General features: G+C 42.5%; 1 protein-coding gene across 2 annotated transcripts in view; it reads left to right on the top strand.

Moving 5' to 3' along the window:
- The window catches only part of PIP4K2C (phosphatidylinositol-5-phosphate 4-kinase type 2 gamma), a 74377-nt gene that overhangs the window by 38655 nt on the left and 15312 nt on the right, over window positions 1-20410 (top strand). For both annotated transcript variants that reach the window (XM_075591549.1, XM_075591550.1), the window contains exons 4-5: window positions 14360-14506; window positions 18669-18815. In XM_075591549.1, the coding sequence (XP_075447664.1) occupies window positions 14360-14506; window positions 18669-18815 (294 nt within the window). The remainder of the gene's footprint in view (window positions 1-14359; window positions 14507-18668; window positions 18816-20410) is intronic.

A 20410-nucleotide genomic window follows, 5' to 3' on the forward strand; every position in this document is an offset into this window, starting at 1 on the left:
CAGTCACCTTTGCGGGGACCGAAAGGGACATGCTCTATCCCGTTTAAGACCCTCGGATCATCTTTAGGTGCTTCTATAGTATGTCTCGCTACTGGTGTATCCAGAGAATTTCTAGCTGACCCAATATGTTCAAGTATTCGGACTTTGAAAGCCCTATGTGTCTTTCCTACATATAGCTTTCCACAGTCACAACTTATAACGTAGATAAACCCCTTTGTTAAACAATTAACAAAATCCTTGATTTGGAAAGTCCTAGTATGTTCCGAGTTCCTAAAAGACTTTGTTGGGGCTACGCAAGTGCAAGCCCTATATCTGCCACATGGGTAAGACCCCATTGGTTTTTTACCCAACCATGTCCCTTTTTGCACTCCTTGGTAGTGGCTGTGTGCTATTTATTTATAAAAATGTTTTACCAGGAAGTAATACATTGAGAGTTACCTCTCGTTTTCAAGTATGTCCTGGGCACACAGTTAACTATCATGTCCTTTATATTCCTGGGCCTTTTACTTGTCATACTAAGTTCCGCATTTAGAACTTGTGAAATGTCGTGATCTTCAGTAAGTAAATGCCAGTATTTTTGTAGGATTCTATGTATATCACACCATTGATTGTTAAAGGTACCTACAAAGCGTATTACTTCCTGTCCCTGATTACTTCCTCCTTTGTTGTTGACTAGTAAACTAGGCCAGGATGTCTTGAGTGCTCTTTTAAATGCCTTTCTACAGAGCCTTTGCTATGACCTCGGTCAAGAAAGCGTTGTTTCATCTCTCTTGATTAATATGCTCCTCAGTTGTTACTTTTTTTGTTAAAGTTGTGAAGTTTTTAATCAAGTGAGATGGGTGATGGCTATCTGCTCTTAGGAGATTATTTGTAGACATAGGCTTCTTAAAGATAGATGTTTCCAGGTAGCCATCACTTGTTTTCTTAATTAAGTCCAGAAATTGTAATTGTTCTGACTCTATCTGGACTGTTGTATACATTTGTATTCAAGATGTTTATGAACTCCTGAAGATCAGAAACACTCCCATCCCACAGGACGATAATATCGTCGATATAGCGGACCCAGAGCTGTATCATGTCCGCATATCGACCCAGGGCCTCACCAAAGACCACAGTCTCCTCCCACCAGCCTAGATAGAGATTAGCGTAGGTTGCAGCCACCGTGGTCCCCATGGCGGTGCCCTGGGTCTGATGGTAGTATTTACTGTCAAAAAGGAAGTAATTCTTGGCCAGGGTGAAAGTAAGAAGTTTAATGACAAAGTTGTTATGCAGCTTTGCATGTGTATCGCGTGACCTTAAGAAATGCGAGACGGCCCCCACACCAGCCTGATGGGGAATGCTGGTGTAAAGGCTTTCAACGTCTAAACCCACTAGGAGTGTGGTCTCACCTACCATGACCCCCTCCAATCTGAGTAGGAGATGTTTTGTATCACGTAAGTGAGACGGCAATGATTCAACGAAAGGACGAAGGAATCCGGATATACACTTGAATTAGATGTCAAATTCCCAACTCCGGAGACTATACTGTAGGTCTCCCGGTGGTGGGGAAACCCCCTTGTGTATTTTAGGTAACAATAAAAAGTCGCGATTCTAGGTAATTTTATATTAATAAAATCATGTTCAACTTGTGTTGTTACCTAATCTAACAATCCTTCTTTAGGTATTTCTTTCAGTTCTGTTTGGAACTTTATTGTCGTGTCTGTATCCAAAATTCTGTAACAATCTTTATCTGAAAGGAGATGTCTGCATTCTACTGCATACGATTCTTTATATTGTACTACTGTATTTCCTCCTTTGTCAGAAGCTTTTATTACAATTGACTCATTTTCAAGATCCCTAAGCGCTAAGATTTCCTAATGACTTAAATTGCTCATTTAATCTTTTTTCTTATGTAGATGTGTAATGTCTGCTGATACCAGACGCGTAAACATGTCTATGTTGGAGCTGGTGTGTATTGCTGGCATAAATTTAGATTTATTTAGAACATCTATGAACGGACCCTTTCACTCTCTTCCAGTAGGTCATTTAATAAACGTATGTTCATATTGTCAAGATGATCAAAACCTTCTAAATCAGTGTTCATATTGAGCAGATTTTGTCTTCTGCTGAAAAATTTGTGCAGAAGCAGTCTACGAGAAAAAAAAGATTGTATCAAAAAGATCCAAATTATTTGTGGGGCAAAAGGAAAGGCCTTTGGAAAGAAAGGTACACTCTTTTTAAGAATATAATAAATAACATCCTTTTAAAAACAAATCTTATGAAAGTGCATAACAATGTCTTAAAATTGCAAAAGTACTGCTGGTGTGAAACTTGGAATGTCTCTTTGGTTTATTCAGACTTTCTTTGCTGTTGGCTTAATATTTTTTTTTTTAGGGCAGGTCAGGCTTGTGAAAACACCAGCTAGTGAGCAGCATATCGATACAGTTTAATAGATGGTACAGGGTTAAGACATTTCAATTGAATGAGTACAGTGCGAAGTAGGACAGCTGAAGCATAAGTGCATGCCTCAATGTGTGCTTGTGCTGTTATTTATTTTATAAGTACCTTTGAACTATGACTAAATAGGCACTTAAAGAGTTTTTCAATAGAAATATCAAGAAATTCCAAGTCAGGAAGTGCATTTAGTGAGTTTTACCTCTACAACAGTGGTGCGCAAACTGGGGGGCGCGCCCCCCTGGGGTGGCGCAAGATTGTTTAGGGGGGGCGCAGGAAGCAGCGGCGATTTTGCCAGGAGCAGAGGGAAAAAAGCCGTCTGCAGCTGCAATTTTTCTTTTGGCCATTAGGTGGCGCTGTGCTACAGTACACAGCAGCATCTCGTTGCTTCCTGCATCAGCGTGTGTGACATGGGGAGAGGGGGTGAGTGAGACTGGCACATGGGGGAGTGAGACTGGCACATGGGGGAGTGAGACTGGCACATGGGGGAGTGAGACTGGCACATGAGGGAGTGAGACTGGCACATGGGGGAGTGAGACTGGGACATGGGGGGGAGTGAGACTGGGACATGGGGGGGAGTGAGACTGGGACATGGGGGGGAGTGAGACTGGGACATGGGGGGGAGTGAGACTGGGACATGGGGGGGAGTGAGACTGGGACATGGGGGGGAGTGAGACTGGGACATGGGGGGGAGTGAGACTGGGACATGGGGGGGAGTGAGACTGGGACATGGGGGGGAGTGAGACTGGGACATGGGGGGGAGTGAGACTGGGACATGGGGGGGAGTGAGACTGGGACATGGGGGGGAGTGAGACTGGGACATGGTGGGGAGTGAGACTGGGACATGGGGGGGAGTGAGACTGGGACATGGGGGGGAGTGAGACTGGGACATGGGGGGGAGTGAGACTGGGACATGGGGGGGAGTGAGACTGGGACATGGGGGGGAGTGAGACTGGGACATGGGGGGGAGTGAGACTGGGACATGGGGGGAGTGAGACTGGGACATGGGGGGGAGTGAGACTGGGACATGGGGGGGAGTGAGACTGGGACATGGGGGGGAGTGAGACTGGGACATGGGGGGGAGTGAGACTGGGACATGGGGGGGAGTGAGACTGGGACATGGGGGGGAGTGAGACTGGGACATGGGGGGGAGTGAGACTGGGACATGGGGGGGAGTGAGACTGGGACATGGGGGGGAGTGAGACTGGGACATGGGGGGGAGTGAGACTGGGACATGGGGGGGAGTGAGACTGGGACATGGGGGGGAGTGAGACTGGGACATGGGGGGGAGTGAGACTGGGACATGGGGGGGAGTGAGACTGGGACATGGGGGAGAGTGAGACTGGGACATGGGGGAGTGAGACTGGGACATGGGGGAGTGAGACTGGCACATGGGGGAGTGAGACTGGCACATGGGGGAGTGAGACTGGGACATGGGGGGGTGAGACTGGGACATGGGGGAGTGAGACTGGGACATGGGGGAGTGAGACTGGGACATGGGGGAGTGAGACTGGGACATGGGGGAGTGAGACTGGGACATGGGGGAGTGAGACTGGGACATGGGGGAGTGAGACTGGGACATGGGGGGGAGTGAGACTGGGACATGGGGGGGAGTGAGACTGGGACATGGGGGGGAGTGAGACTGGGACATGGGGGGGAGTGAGACTGGGACATGGGGGGGAGTGAGACTGGGACATGGGGGGGAGTGAGACTGGGACATGGGGGGGAGTGAGACTGGCACATGGGGGCGTGGGACTGGGACATGGGTGAGTGAGACTGGCACATGGGGGAGTGAGACTGGCACATGGGGGAGTGAGACTGGCACATGGGGGAGTGAGACTGGCACATGGGGGAGTGAGACTGGGACATGGGGGGTTTGACTGGGACATGGGGGGTGAGACTGGGACATGGGGGGGGTGAGACTGGGACATGGGGGGGGGTGAGACTGGGACATGGGGGGGAGTGAGACTGGGACATGGGGGGGAGTGAGACTGGGACATGGGGGAGTGAGACTGGCACCTGGGGGAGTGAGACTGGCACATGGGGGGGAGTGAGACTGGCACATGGGGGGGGGGGAGTGAGACTGGGACATGGGGGGGGAGTGAGACTGGGACATGGGGGGGGAGTGAGACTGGGACATGGGGGGGGGAGTGAGACTGGGACATGGGGGGGAGTGAGACTGGGACATGGGGGGGAGTGAGACTGGGACATGGGGGGGAGTGAGACTGGGACATGGTGGGGAGTGAGACTGGGACATGGTGGGGAGTGAGACTGGGACATGGGGGGGGGGGAGTGAGACTGGGACATGGGGGGGGAGTGAGACTAGGACATGGGGCGGGAGTGAGACTAGGACATGGGGCGGGAGTGAGACTGGGACATGGGGCGGGAATGAGACTGGGACATGGGGGGGGGGACTGGGACATGTGGGGGGAGTGAGACTGGGACATGTGGGGGGAGTGAGACTGGGACATGTGGGGGGAGTGAGACTGGGACATGTGGGGGGAGTGAGACTGGGACATGTGGGGGGAGTGAGACTGGGACATGTGGGAGGAGTGAGACTGGGACATGTGGGGGGAGTGAGACTGGGACATGTGGGGGGAGTGAGACTGGGACATGTGGGGGGAGTGAGACTGGGACATGTGGGGGGAGTGAGACTGGGACATGGGGGGAGTGAGACTGGGACATGGGGGGGTGGGAGGGTGAGACTGGGACATGGGGGAGTGAGTGTGAGACTGGGACATGGGGGAGTGAGTGTGAGACTGAGGCATGGGGGGGAGTGAGTGACATGAGCGGGGTGAGAGTGTGAGATGGGGAGGGGGGTGAGAGTGAGTGTGACATGGGGAGGGGGGGTGAAAGAGCTACATGGGGATGGGGATGAGAGAGACATTGGTGGGAGGGAGGGAGACACTGGCAGGAGGGAGAGAGACACACAATGGCTGGAGGGAGAGTGTGAGAGAGACACCGGGTGGAGGGAGAAACAATAGCTGGTTGGAGAGTGCAAGAGAGACACTGGGGGGAGGGAGAGGCAATGGCTGGAAGGAGAGTGAGAGACAATGGAGGGAGGGAGACACTAGGGGGAGGGAGAAAGAGAGAGAGACACACAGGCGGAGGGAAAGAGAGTGGGGGGAGACACTGAGGGGAGGGATAGAGAGGGACTGGAGGGGGAGTGAGAAATACAGGGAGTTGGAGAGACAGGAAGAGGAGTGTGAGACTGGAAGAGGGGAGAGAGTGAGAGACAATGGGGGGAGGGAGAAAGAGACACACACTGGGGGGAGGGAAAGAGAGTGGGGGGGAGGGGGAGACACTGAGGGGAGGAATAGAGAGGGACTGGTGGGGGAGTGAGAAATACAGGGAGAGACTGGAAGAGGTTAGAGAGGTCCTGAGGTGTTCTAATGTGGCGGGAAGAGAGAGATTAATAATCCAGCAGAAATGGGAACGCTATTAGACAAATATTATAATATTTATTTTTAAGTTATGTAATTTGTGCTATAAATACTTTTTTTGTAGACGCGTGGCGGGGGCGTTACAAAGCTGGTTCGCCCTCAATGGCTGAACCAGCTCACGTGCGCTGACGTCATGTGATTTTGATTACATCAGGCAGGGGGGGCCCGAGAAATTTCATGGATGAAAAGGGGGGCTCGGCATAAAAAGTTTGCTCACCCCTGCTCTACAACTTAAATATAGTCACAGCTAGAATTCTAACTGACCCAAATCATTGAGTTTCTTGTTTGGTGGCAGTGAGTATCATGAAATCTGTGTCTATATTGATGGAAATTGAATGGTTGATAGGTGGGTATGTGCTCCAGACATTAAAGGACAATTAGACGGAAGAAGGACTCCCGTTCTGCGCTGACTTTTTTGCGTCCTCAAAGGTTGTGACACTCAGATAATTGGCGTTTGGGAACTATCATACAATACCAATATCTTCTGACAAGTGCAATCAGTACTAAGACTTGCACCGATGAAAGTACTCTCAAAATCCAGACCACATGGTACTCTGTTGGCTTGCTCACAGCGATGCGTGTAGATATATAGAAAAAAGTATATTGCGGTGCACTCCAAAAAAAGATATGGGGCCAGACTGCGGGATTCGGTAATCAAAAATCACTTTATTAAACAAATGAGGCAAAAATCCTCGTGTTTCGCACCGACAATGGTGCTTCGTCAGAGTAATGATCAACATGAAAACGGCTGCTAAATACAGCTCTCAACCGGAAGTCCAGCCTTGTCCCAAAAGTCCCTGTACTAGAGCGCTCTTACCACGTTCTACATCTACATTGTCCCAAATGAGTGTCTGATTATGGGTTTTAAAGAGGCCCGCCAGTTCCGCTGGGGGGCAGATAAATATGAATACAAAAGTCGAACCTGGGTAGTTTATTCATAAAAATTATATACACAAACACTTCAAATATTTAAAATAAAATTAAACTTGATGAAGTTAAAGCCTCCCTTGAAAATAATCATGCAAACTATGGCAACTTAATAATTAGATAAACTATTCCTGCTCAGACCTTTATACAATTCCTGTGTAATGTAAATGTTCAGTGGGGCATGTGATTGAAAAAAAAAATGTGAACTATAAGATCTACTCTGCTCTAATGGATTCTGATACATGTCAAAACTTCCATTTGCAGTTTTTCATATGTAAAAGTGTGTATATAAAATAGTAAATGTAAAAATACATATTCACACAATGCGAGCATGTATAGAAAAATAACCATAAAAGTTAATATGAACTATATCGCAATATAAAAATATTAACTGACATTTATTTGTATGGTTCTTTTCTGTACATGCTCCCATTTTGTGTATGTGTTTACTGTTTTATATAAATGTTCACTCTTACTAATAAAAGACTGTACATTTTGGAGTTTTTACATGTACTAGAATGTACTAGAATTCATTAGAATTCATTCATATCTTATAGCTCACGTTTCAGATTGAATAAACCATCATATGCCTCACTGAACATTTACATTTAACATTTACATTTGTTACACACGAATTGTATAAGATCTGAGCATGAACAATAATATGAATGTTGTCTAAAAAGTTGCATTTCCATAGTTTGCATGATTTTCAAGGGAGGCTTTCATTTCATTATACCAAGTTTTTATTTTTGTTTTAAATATTTGGAGTGTTTGTGTATGGCATGTTTTATGTATACACTGCTCTGGTTCGACTTTTGCATTCATATTTATCTGCCTTTACTGCTCACCAGCGGAAGTAGCGGGCCTCTTTAAAACCTATATCAGACACTCCTTTGGGACAAGGCTGGACTCCTGTTGCAGAGCTCTATTTAGCAGCTGGTTTCATCTTGATAATTACACTTTGACGAAGAGTCATTGTCTGCGAAACACAGAGGATAATGTGTGGGGTTTATTTATTTATTCTCTCCCTTTCCCCCTGCAGTCTGACCAACATACTTTTATTTTCAGTGCACTGCAATATGCTATCTGCATATCTAGTGTACTGTTGGCCTTTGGAAAACTAGAACGAGTTTTAAAGCATTCTTTGCTTTCTACGGTATTAACCCACCTCCCAAGCAGTGCAAGATCTTTGCAACACTTTCCTGTTTGTGATTATTTGTTGCAAATATTTCCAGCTATTTGAACTGTAAATTGTAACAATAGATAATGTTACCTTCGTAATATAAGGATACAGTATATTGTAGCTGCTGACTAAGGCCTCGGTCATGAGCGCTGACCCGTGCTGGTGGCATGTAGTTGTGTAAGGTAGTAACATCAGAGCAGGATGTAATGTCTCTCCAGTAGGACTTGGAAAGACTAGAAACTTTGGCCTTTAAATGGTAGATGAGGTTTAATACAGATAAATATAAGGTTTTAGGCGACTGACAAATGAAATGGGGCAAAATTAGGCCAATCCTTGATGGAGAAGGATTTAGGAGTGTTTGTAGACAGCAGGCTTGGCAATAGTGCCCAATGTAATGAGTAGCTGCAAAGGCAAATAAGATCTCATTTTGCATTAAACGGGGTATGGATGGCAGGGAAGTGAGCATAATTATGCCACTGTATAAATACCATGTCTTGAATTTGGAGTATATTTTCAGGCACCAATCCATAAAAAATACATTATGGAACCAGAAAGTGCAGAGAAGAGCCACAAAATTAATAAAAAGAATGGAAAATCTGATTTGAGATTAATTTTGGCTAGCTAAATTAACATACTTGAAAACAAGAGGTAACTCACAGATAATATATTTCCTGGTAAAACCTTTTATAAATTTAGATATGTTTAGATTATAGGAGAGTTGTCTAAAAAGGGGATATGATACCTACTGTATACTGTATGTGCAAATGTATATTCTGGGTCAATTCATGGAGATTTCCATAGAACTACAAGTATTCTTCCCAAGGGCAGTACAAATGACACACACAGTGTGTGTCATCCCATAAAGTTAAAGGAGAGGAGATACTGTATCAGCAGCAACATAGGAAAGGGTTCTTTACAGGAAGGTCAGTTTAAAATATGGAATTCATTACCCCTGGTGACTGTGAAGGCAGATACAACAGATATCTTAAAAAAAAAAACAAAGTTGGTCAGGTTTCTTTTTAGAAAGGTATACAGAGATATGCCAAATAAGTAAACATGGGAAGGATGTTGATCCAGGGAGAAACATGATGGCCATTATTTAGAGTTGAGAAGGAGCACATCTTCCTTTATGAGATCATTGGCTGATGATTCATTGGGGTTTGCCTTCCCCTTGATCAAATTATTGTAAAAACAAATATAGGATAAGTATCTGTCTACATTTTAACCTAGGTTGAACTTGGACATACGAGTTAAAAAAAACTATTCAACGTTAAACTGATGTAATTGATATGCTTGTTATGGAAAATAAATACAGCTACTTTCAAGCGGCAGGGTTTTTGGATTGGGAGGGGTCTTCTAGAACAAAAGTTTCAAGTTCACGTGTTGCATGCAGATGGTTCTTTATTGCCAGGGTGCGCAAACTTTTTTCCACGCGCGCACACCTGCCTGCTCTCCTCGGCGCCTCGACCCCGGTGTCAAATGACGTGCGGAGTCATGTCACATCACGTTGCCATAGTAACATGACCCAGTGGCGTCATTTGACACCAAGTTACCAGGACGAAGCGTCGCTGGAAAGGAAGGTAAGTGTATTAGAGACCTTGCGTGGTCCTCGGGCATTTCATTTAAATGCCTGGGGGAGAGCGCAGGACCTCTATAACTCCCGCGCCCACCCCTCCCCCGAAAATCTACCGCCCCCCAGTTTGCGCACCGATGCTCTTTTGAGAGACACTAGTAGGAAACCTTTTGGCGTAAAGGTATGTAAACCGGTTGTGCTATCTATTTTTGGACATACTTTTTATTATTGAAATTTGTAATTGGAGAGTGTACTCTTCAATTGATTACTGTAATGTTTACATATCTTGAAGGAGGCAGGATTTCACACATCACCCAATAGAATTTTAGTAAGAGCATCCACTTTGTCTGACCGTATAAAGTGTTTTTAAGGCTAGAACAGTAGCCGTTTGCTAGTCATGATTTCTTTTATAGAGCGGCAAACTCTGGCTTCCATCATCACTGTTTGCATGATCCAGAGCAAAATCTGTTTTGCCACAGAAAACATGTTCCTGGACCATCATTAGCCCTTTCCAAAGAGACCTCTTGACTTGAGGATAGATCAGGGCACAGGGTTTTCTTGTTTGTTTGAGATGTTGGATGGAGGTTCTACATATAATTTTTCATTGCACTCCAATAACAAAGGGCAAAAAGTCACAACAGTGGTCACTCTGGGAAGTTCAAAATCTATTCGCTTTCCTGTGTCAGTAACTCGTGTCACTCTGCAGGTTATCTAGCGATCTGTTGAATCCTTATTCTTCGCAGAACGGCATGATTTTGTTTCTGAAATGGCTGATTTGTGCAGATGTTCTTGTGATAGACACAAGTTGAATTATTGGATAAATAATAAAAAATAAGGCGGATATTATGTTAGTAGAGATTAGTGGGGCTGGGTGGAGGGCTGCAGCAGGGATAGCTCTGAAGTTTACTGATGCATTTTTGTTTGAGCTTTTGTGTTTTGTAAATAAGATTACATAAGCAGATACTGCAAAAATGTTCATTGTGTTTCTTTGGTGTGAGCAGATGTCATACAGTATGAATGTACAAGTGCTTCAACCCTTGCTGTGTGAGCTATAACAATAGTAATGATTTACCCAAATTCCCCAGTGTACTCATGGGAGAAGGAGCGGCTCTGTGAGTAAAGTCACTGACTGGCACTGAGTTTGAAGCTGCTTCAATTCCAGCTTTTTGTGACCTTGGGAAAGTCACTTTATCTCCCTGTGCTTCAGGCAACAAAAAATAGATTGTAAGCTCCACGGGGCAGGGACCTGTGCCTGCAAAATGTCTCTGTAAAGCGCTATGTAAAACTAGCAGCACTATACAAGAACATTATTATTATTATTATTATTATTATTATTATTATTACTTCATGCACCTTTTAGTTGACAAAATATGCTGGTGAAATTGAACGAAAATGTGATGATTAAAGATGCCACGAAAGCTTGGAATTGTATGAGGGGGAAATATGAATATTACAAAATACTTAACTTTTCAAAATAAATCGCTATTTGAACTAAGGGCCTCATGCAGAGAGCAGCGCTATGCAGAATTGGAGAGGGGGAAAATTTTTACCTTTTTTGGAGAGTTTTTATGTCCATATGCAGAAAGGGCAGAAAACTGCCTTTCTGCATATGGAGAGTTTCAACCAGCGCTATTAGCGCTGTTGAAACTACTGGGGAAAAAATCGCGTTTTTTTTTTTCCCCTCTCTACCGGCCGCGGAGCGCCAGCTGCTTGGTGGAGAGGGAAAATGTTGAAAATCGCGCCATTTTTTTGCCGCGAACAGCCACTAGATGGCGATCGCGGCTCTCTGCATACGGCAGAGAAAAAAACTGGAGAGAATTTAAACTCTCCAGGCGCGCGGCGAATTTGAAGGGGGAAAAAGAAAATGGCGCTTTTTTTTAAACTTGCCGGTTTCTGCCTTTCTGAAGGCAGAATCCGCCAATTAATGCCGCTTTCACTTTTTGCGCTGCTCTCTGCATGAGGCCCTTAGTCTCTCCAATAGTTACTTTTACACCTGGAAGAGACATTATTCAAGTTATTGGATGAGCATTTACATGGGGTTAAATCTTTTGAACCATTAAACTAAATGTAACTTGCTGAACTCATTTAATCACACATCTGCAGGCAAGACGTGAACGAAATATTACAAAAAGACCCAGAAATAAGGGAACTAAATGTAGTCGATTCTGCCATACATATGGCAAAATCATAAGTTTAGACATTTTTTTTATATAACCCAATTCTACTATTTAAAGCAGAATGTAAGTGGGATAATGCCTATGGGGCATGGAAGACTTTCCTGAACTTGACTATTAAATTAAACCCTTATAAAATACAATGGATACAATAATGTCAAAGTCCTATGTGGAGCCTCATTACATCAGGTACATATCACAGTGATTAATAGAGCATATGTATCCCCTTGGCAAAGAGCTTATGCAATTAAAATAGAGTGGGGAGCTTGCGCAAAATGCAAAATATAAAAAAAAGCAGATTTAAAACCTTGTTTTTAGCTACCCAGTAAAATGACAATGTTTTGGGACATGGTAATCCCAATTCATGAATAACATTCAAAGACCATACAATCGCTGATCTTTTGGGCTTTTTGAAGACCAGAGGGAAACAAAGAGACAGCCAATTATTACATTGGATATAGTTGTAGAAACGATAACAAAAATCTGTCTTCAGTAATTAGATGCAATTCTTTCTCTCTTTGGTATCATAATTAAAATGATGTAAAATGGATTGTCTTTTTTGTATTTTTGCAGCATAAAAAAACCCTCTGCATTCCGGTTTTCGCACACAAGAAATGTTTTATTCCGAAGATCTTGACGTACATTCAGAAATAGTAGATAAATGACTGACTGAAATTAGCATAATTTATTTAATAAGAGATTACATCATTTTTTTCCTGGTGAAATCCGTTGTGTCCTGCTTTCGGGATGTCCTCATGGCTGCCTTTCCTAACAAAAAACAATCAACTTTTATACACTGTCCTTCCGTCTCCCAACACTATGACCAAATATGGTATGTGTCCTCCGTGGCGGATTTACAAGTTTGCCGCCCTTAGACCATACCTTTTTTTTGCCGCCCCTACATTTTTCATCTTGCCCTCTTCTCGATACACATAATACCCCCCTCTCCTCAATACATATAATACCCCCCCTCTCCTTAATACACATAATACCCCCCTCTCCTCATACACAAAAATGAATTCCCCCACAGCACAGGCAACATGTCATCCCCCCTGTGCAGCACACACACGGGACCCACTCCATGCAGCGCGCGCGCGCACACACACACAGTACCCCAATGTGCAGTGCACACCAAAATGGAATCCACACAGACACACACGGGTTACACTGCTACTGGGTCTGTGGAGGCAGCAAATAAAGGTCCAGACAGGAGGTCCCCTTGCACCCGGATTAAAAGGTATAGAGACACCCCCCCCCCGCTCTCACTCACCTTGGTGGATGCCCACACTGTCTGCTGCTCTCTGCTCCTTGTCGCCCTCATCACACAGGCAACTGCATAGCGTGTTCAAACAGAATTGTAACCTTGTTCCTGCGCTGTGCAGTTGCTTTTAGTAGGCCCCGCCTATTCAGACGTCTCCTCCAATCCAGGCTCGGGGAGGCGGCGCCTGAGGACTGTGACATCAGGAAGCAGTGAAAATCTGCCACCCCTAAATTCTGCCAAGCTAGACCCGGGCCTAATGGCAAATCTGTGTGTCCTCCAGCTTAACACTGGTGTCAGTCATACTTCCTTATGTAAGTATAAGGAACTACCCTAATTAATAGGTTTGATTGCATCAGCTTTACAATGTAGTTGTTAATAGCCACTATCTGTCACTCGCTGGCCCTTCCCCAGACAACGGAACACAGCTATATAGACTCTCTGTCTATAGGTTCTGAACTTATCCTATGTAAAAAGATCTACGGAACATTCCTTTGCTTGTCAGAATAATTATTGTATGGCATCTGTTCCTATATTCCAATCAACCGCAAGTACAATATAATAAATATTACGGAAATTCTTACAAATTGGAACAGTTGACCAAGATGCATAATTTTGATAGAAAAGCACTTGAACTAGAAAAAGGTTCACATTTAAAGGACATTTATTTGGAGACTCTGCACTCATGTCAGATCAAATATATATAATCCATACTGTAAATACAAATCTAGGATAAAGTATCTCATCTAAATTAGGATAGGTTAAATTTGATGGACATGTCTTTCTGCAATCTCATCTATGTAACTATATTAATAATAAAATATTTGAAGGAATGGAATGGGTCCAGATGAAAGTTTACAAATAGAAACGCTTGGATATGTTTTTTTGTTAATCAAATGAAGATGTGAAAAGGGAAAATGTTTGTTCCAAGTAACAATCTGAATAACTGTTTGCTAGAATGGTATAACTGATTTAGGTTTTTGTTTACGTTAGATATTTGTTGGATATGTGTATTGAGGTTTGATGTAATTTTTTTTTGTTAATGTATACTTGAATATAATGTTAGGAAGCTGGGAATAACAAGTAATGTCAAAGTTAATTGTTAACACAAACCAGTAAGGCAAATGCATGTTAACAATGTGATGTAAAGGAAACAATATGTATACTACGACATATGACCATAAAAATAAAAGATTGAGGGGAAAAAATGGAAATGTAAGCCATCTTTGTTGTAAATTATTCTACATGTGTAACAGTCTTTTTTTCATGACCCAAATCCTTATTTGTAGTACTGATACTTGTTTTGACACGAAGGCACAATAGACTTCTCTAGATGGTAATCCCTTGTTTTGCTTTGTTTCCTTCCAGGTCTCCCTGACGCGCAGTTCTCCTTATAGTGAAAGTGAAGCGCACGGTGGTCGTTTCCTCCTCTCCTACGATAAAACACTGGCGGTTAAAGAAATATCCAGTGAAGATGTTGCCGACATGCACAGTATCCTCTCTGATTATCACCAAGTAAGAGAACTGCATAACTGGCTTGCTTTGATTAGCTTCTTCAGGGTTGATACAATCTATCCCTTGCATAACCTCAAATCTAAAAGGGAAATAACTTTATTATATCATCAACAAAAAAAAAATATCAACAGGAATACGTCAAAGAATAGAATTTTAAATTATGTCGTAAAATTTTTAGAAAAAAACGGCATAGAACATCTTTAATCCCAATGTGAGAATTTCTTCAAACTGGATCTCTCACCCAAAGATATACGTTTTTTTTTTTTAATATTGAGGTTCAATAATAGATTACTAAAATGGAATGATAAACCATTTTTTTTCCCCACATGAAGATCAACTTGATTAATCAAATTGAATTGTATAAACCTAAATAAATGCATAAGAAGAATAAAAACAACATAAGTAGGTAAAAGGTGCAATATATAACATCAGACATTATTAATATAAAGGAGGAAATGGTAAAAATATACATATCATAAATAATCTGAGATCTAATCAAAGATAAAACCAAATCGCATATTTAAAGCTCTTCATTTAGTCCCTGGCTCTTATATTTGAGTTGTTGAGAGAAGGGGAAAAAAGTAACCGCATCTATATTCAACCAATTTCGGGGAAACCGTTTTAAGCTTGTCAATCCAGTATGTTTCTCGTTGGGATATCTTCATTATTCTGTGTCTCCAATCTGGTTTTACGCTTTCTTTCTATTCTCATAATACTGAGACCAGTTGTATCTTGATTATGAAAAATCTCTAAAATGGTTACAACACTGAATCCTTTTTGTATATTTCTAACATATTCAGTTAATCTTTACTCTTCATTTTGTAATGATTCTTCCCACATCCTGCTTGCCACAAGGTATTCCTATCAGGTGGATGATAAAGTCGCTGCTGCATGTAATGTGCATTTACTTCAAACTCTGTTATATGTGAATTGAAAGTTCTTCGTTTTTTCCACCTGCTGACATGTATTACAAGCTCTACAATTTAAACCGTTAAAAAAATTCTTTCCTGGAATTGGACACGTTCAAATATCTCCAAATTAGGCATTTTATACAAAGAAGATTCCCAAAATTAGAATTTCCCCCTCTCACTGATTTCGAGAAGTTGTGCCGGAAAGCCGCACACCAAAAAGGTCTAATAACTAAAATCTATGCCAGAATGGAGATGTCGGCGGACCCGCTGATCCATGAGTATATGCTCAAATGTGCGGCGGAACTAAATGTAGATATAGATAGAGAGGATTGGGAAGATATATGGGAAAATGCTTCAGGAACTTCCATATGTACCACAACGAGAGAAAATATCTATAAAGTACTATTTCACTGATATTTTACTCCAGTGAGAATAAAACAAATCTACCCTCTGGCCTCCGATCTTTGTTGGAGAGGCTGTGGACAAAGGGGGACATGGCTCACATTTGGTGGACATGCCCAGAGATTCAGAAATATTGGCTCACTGTACAAACTTTACTAAAAGAGGTTACGGACCTCACAATTCCCATCGATCCACTGACCTACCTGCTGGCCAGGCCAATGGAAGAAATTGACCGACCAGTAAGGAAATGTATCTCCTTCATTCTTACGGTGGCATGGTGTGCAATTGCGGCCTCCTTGAAGAAGGTATCCCCCCCCCCCTCCAAGCAAATGTTAAAAAAAAAAAAGGATCAATGAGGTAATGGTCATGGAAAAGCTAACGGCCTTCCTAAAAAGATCCACAACAGGGTCCTATAACATCTGGGAACCATGGATAACTTTATAACCAGGGACGTAGAATTCCCCCCACTATATGACCAAATGAATCGGTTCTCTGAAGTGATGGACCTCGGTACCTGGCGACGGGAGAGGGTGGGTGGTTCCTCTTCCACTCCTCCCTCCCTCCCTCCCCCCCCCAGCCTACCCCCTATCCACTTCTCTCTCTTCCTTGTCTTCCCTCTTCCGGTCCATTAGGTGGACTAGAGGCCTCGCCTAGAGAGGCAGTGTTCTTTTCTATTGTGTTTTTGTTTATTTTCTTTATCTTCACATAAAAACAAAAAACTCTGTATTGGGCTATGGTTAAAACTGATGTTTGTTTAATGTATATTTGCCTAATAAAACCGTTTGGAAAAAAAAAAAGAGAAAAAAATTATTTTGTTCCTGTAGCCAATTCAATCCCGCTCTGGTTCCAGTACCGATTTCTCTTTTCTAATAGTACTTGGGGCCAACGTCTGTTTTAAATGTTGGTGCTCGTGTATATAATTTCTGGATTTAGAGGTAACTAGCTGATATATCCGGCGTTGCCCGTGATGTAATGTTCTGCCTCCCCCATCCTCCCTCTCAACTCCCTCCCCCCCTCTTCACAGCTGTTCAGGCTGCCCCCCCTTCTCTCCTGACTCCCTCTCCCCCCTCTCTCTTGACTCCCTCTCCCCCCCCTCTCTCCTGACTCCCTCTCTCCCCCCCCCCTCTCTCTCCCGACTCCCTCTCTCCCCCCCTCTCTCCTGACTGAATACCACCCCCCGCCTGTCCGCTGTGCGCCGCCATCTTACCGGGGGCATCTGCAGGAGGAAGGGGGTCCTTCCGGAGGCTGCCTGCCCACTGCCTGTGCTCCCGCCAGGGAGGGAGGGAAGTGAGCGTTGGCGGCTGGGGCAGGAGGGCCGCGCCGCGCTTCCCCTCCGTCCGGGAGCCGGTGGGGGGGAGGGAGAGGGAGCCGGGTGACGTCATAGAGCCACCAATCTGATTGGCCAGAGGCTGAGGACCAATCAGATTCACCGCAGCTAGTACCAACCTTTCGATTTTATATATTAAGAAGATAATTACTCTACAATTGGACAATTTATGTATTAAGTATTAAAATCCATTGTATAAAAAGTTGGATGTAGTAAATTTGTCCTGAACAATAAAGTGCTCATAAGCCAAAGATACCAATTTATTTTTAAATGCATCAAGTGTGTCTAGTAGCTAAATATACATCATATCAAAAAGACCATTCTTGTACGTCAGGTTTGCATACCTAGAAGGTACCAATTTGGTTCATCGTATAGTGAGGGAGAGTGCTATATTTATCTTTATATTTTTTTTTCATATTTATACATATACTATGGACCAAAGTAGTCCCTTCTAGGTTTGCAAACCTGACGTTGACGAATGGTCTTTTTGATATGATGTGTATTTGGCTCTATAGACGTGTGTATCACTAGACACACTTGATATATTTTAGAAAGAAATTAGTACCTTTGGCTTATGAGCACTTTATTGCTCAGGGCAAATTTACTATGTCCGACTTTTTATACAACAGATTTTAATTCTTAATACATAATTTTTCTGATATAGGACAATTTATTACCTCTGAATTTGTGTATAGACATATACACATATAGATCTAGATCAATATAAATCTACATCTGTGTATATATCGATTTGATACACAGCTAGAAGGACACACAGATAGATACATAGATATATCTGTGGATTTGCCTGTATAGTGGGAACAAGAAAGTTCTGTATTGTACCCACAATTCAAGCATCATAGCACTCTGCCATCATTTACCTGAAACTAAACAAACATTTTCATTTCTTCTTTACATGCATATTTTTTTACCTCCAGATATATGGTAGGAATAAGTTCTGCTATAAATAAATCACATTTAGTGAACAGAGGCTCTCCAGCCAAGTTAAAAATAGAAAATAACGGGTTACTCACACAAACTGCTTTTAGTGCAAGTCATAGGAAAAACATATAATGTTTAGGCACTCAAAGTAAGCTGTTTATTGATCAGTCGTTCCATATAAAAAGGAACCTTTCTCAAGTTCCCTTTGTGAATCCTAATGTCTAATAAACATAAGTGCAATGCCTATTTGTTTAATGAGAATGGCTTGCTCAGGGCAAGATAATAACATGTAGTCAAATTCAGGCTTTTGCGTTGATTGTTAAAGCAGCAAAGGTCTATATTTTTTCTTACGTGTGCATAGTGCTTGCGACAAATCAATATATAATAGCATCTTGAACCATTTTGCTGTAGTAGAGGCCAGGTATAGTGAGCTTCAGGGGGACAAGCAGAACTCAGGTTCACAAACTTTTTACTGTCTACGTGTTAATCTCGCCTAACTATAACCCACTTTGTTGCATGCTAAGGCTGATCCGTAACCATATGCCTGAACATGATTATTTTTTTTGTCTCCTGATCTCAGAATATAGTAAAATGTCATGGCAGCACGCTGTTGCCACAATTTTTTGGGATGTATCGTTTGAGTGTGGACAATGAAGACTATTACATGTTGGTAATGAGGAACATGTTCAGCCACAGACTTACTGTTCACAGAAAGTATGATCTCAAGGTGCGTATATTTATTTGTTTATCTTTAAACATTAATCGTGCTTGTATTTTATGGTCAGGACGAGTAAGGTTGGACTACAATTTGGCTTCTAATCACTACTCAGATCACATTGAGGTGGGATGTTGACTGTCAGTTTAATGCTTTTTATGGTTATGACAAAATATTCATACAAATGAGCAACAGCTGCTCATAATTAAGTTATGATAGAGATGATAAAACAAATGTAGTATAGAACATTTGGCTCCTTTCTGCTTTTTGGCTCATTTGAACCTAGCCAATATTGCAAGCAATGCAGTTAACAAAAGGAGTTGTCTTCAAATCTAAGCTCATGAGTCCCTTCTAGATAATATATTTGTGGTTAGCCTTTAAATAACACACCTGTAGATTAGGTGTACTATATTTAGAGACATACAGCCGCACTGTTTTTTTTTGACTGAGGATAGGTCGTAAATTTAAATATTACTTTGGACCTTGGCAATGTTCTACAAATACATTCCGATAAATGTGTTTTATTTATTTATAAAATGTTTTACCAGGAAGTAATACATTGAGAGTTAACTCTCGTTTTTTCAAGTATGTCCTGGGCATAGAGTTAAAATGACAAATAATACATGGTTACAAGTACAGTTACATAAATGAACATGGTATACATTATATACAATACATTGCATGCACAGTTAAAGAAGATGTATATTATAGGCTTATGTAACAGTTACAGAGATATACTGTAATCCTTTCAAGAAGTAAGATGTCTTCTGTTCTATTCAATAAATCAAACTACTGTGTACCTTAAAACTAAATTAAACATTCAGGGGGAAAAATTACTCCAAAATTGAACATTTTTTATCCCAATCGAAAAATACTAAAATCATACACTGAAATGGTAGATCTATTTCTAGTAGGTAATGTTCAGCACCGCTGACCATCTGGAGTTTAACACAACAGAAATATGGGTCTTTGAATTTAAGTGCTATATAAATACTGTAATGTAGATATAAATTCTAACAGATGCAGTTGTTGCACTAAAATAGCAGGGTGGGGGGGGATCAATCCATCCAAGCTTCTTATCTCACTGTGGTCGGTGAAGCTGCAAGAATTTATGGTGGGTATTTGAAAAACAAAATTCCTACAACTGCGCAGCCTGTGCATCTCATTGGCCTATCCTGCTGTCCTTGATATTGCAATAAATACAAGTCCTATTTAATGTGAAAAAGATATCCCTGAAAATCATTAATCAAAAATGTAAAAATCCTGTATGCAAGTGGGCATGGCTGTTACTGAAAAACATCCAGCTGCCAAAGACAGAGGTCATTACACTTTGCTCATTACTCGACCTATCTGCAGCTTTTGATACTGTGGACCACCCTCTTCTTCACATTCTCCATACTCTTGGCATTCGTAACAAAGCTCTTTTCTGGATCTGATCTTACCTCTCCCAGCGTGCTTTCAGTGCCTCTTTTGCAAATGCCTCCTATATCGATCTCTCTGTGGGGGTATCCCAGGGCTCTGTCTGTGACCTTTTCTCTTTACACACTCTCTCTAGGTGACCTAATAACATCTCTTGGGTTCAAATATCACCTCTATGCTGACACACA

This window comes from Ascaphus truei, chromosome 3 (genome assembly GCF_040206685.1).
Source record: "Ascaphus truei isolate aAscTru1 chromosome 3, aAscTru1.hap1, whole genome shotgun sequence".
Lineage (NCBI taxonomy): Eukaryota > Metazoa > Chordata > Amphibia > Anura > Ascaphidae > Ascaphus > Ascaphus truei.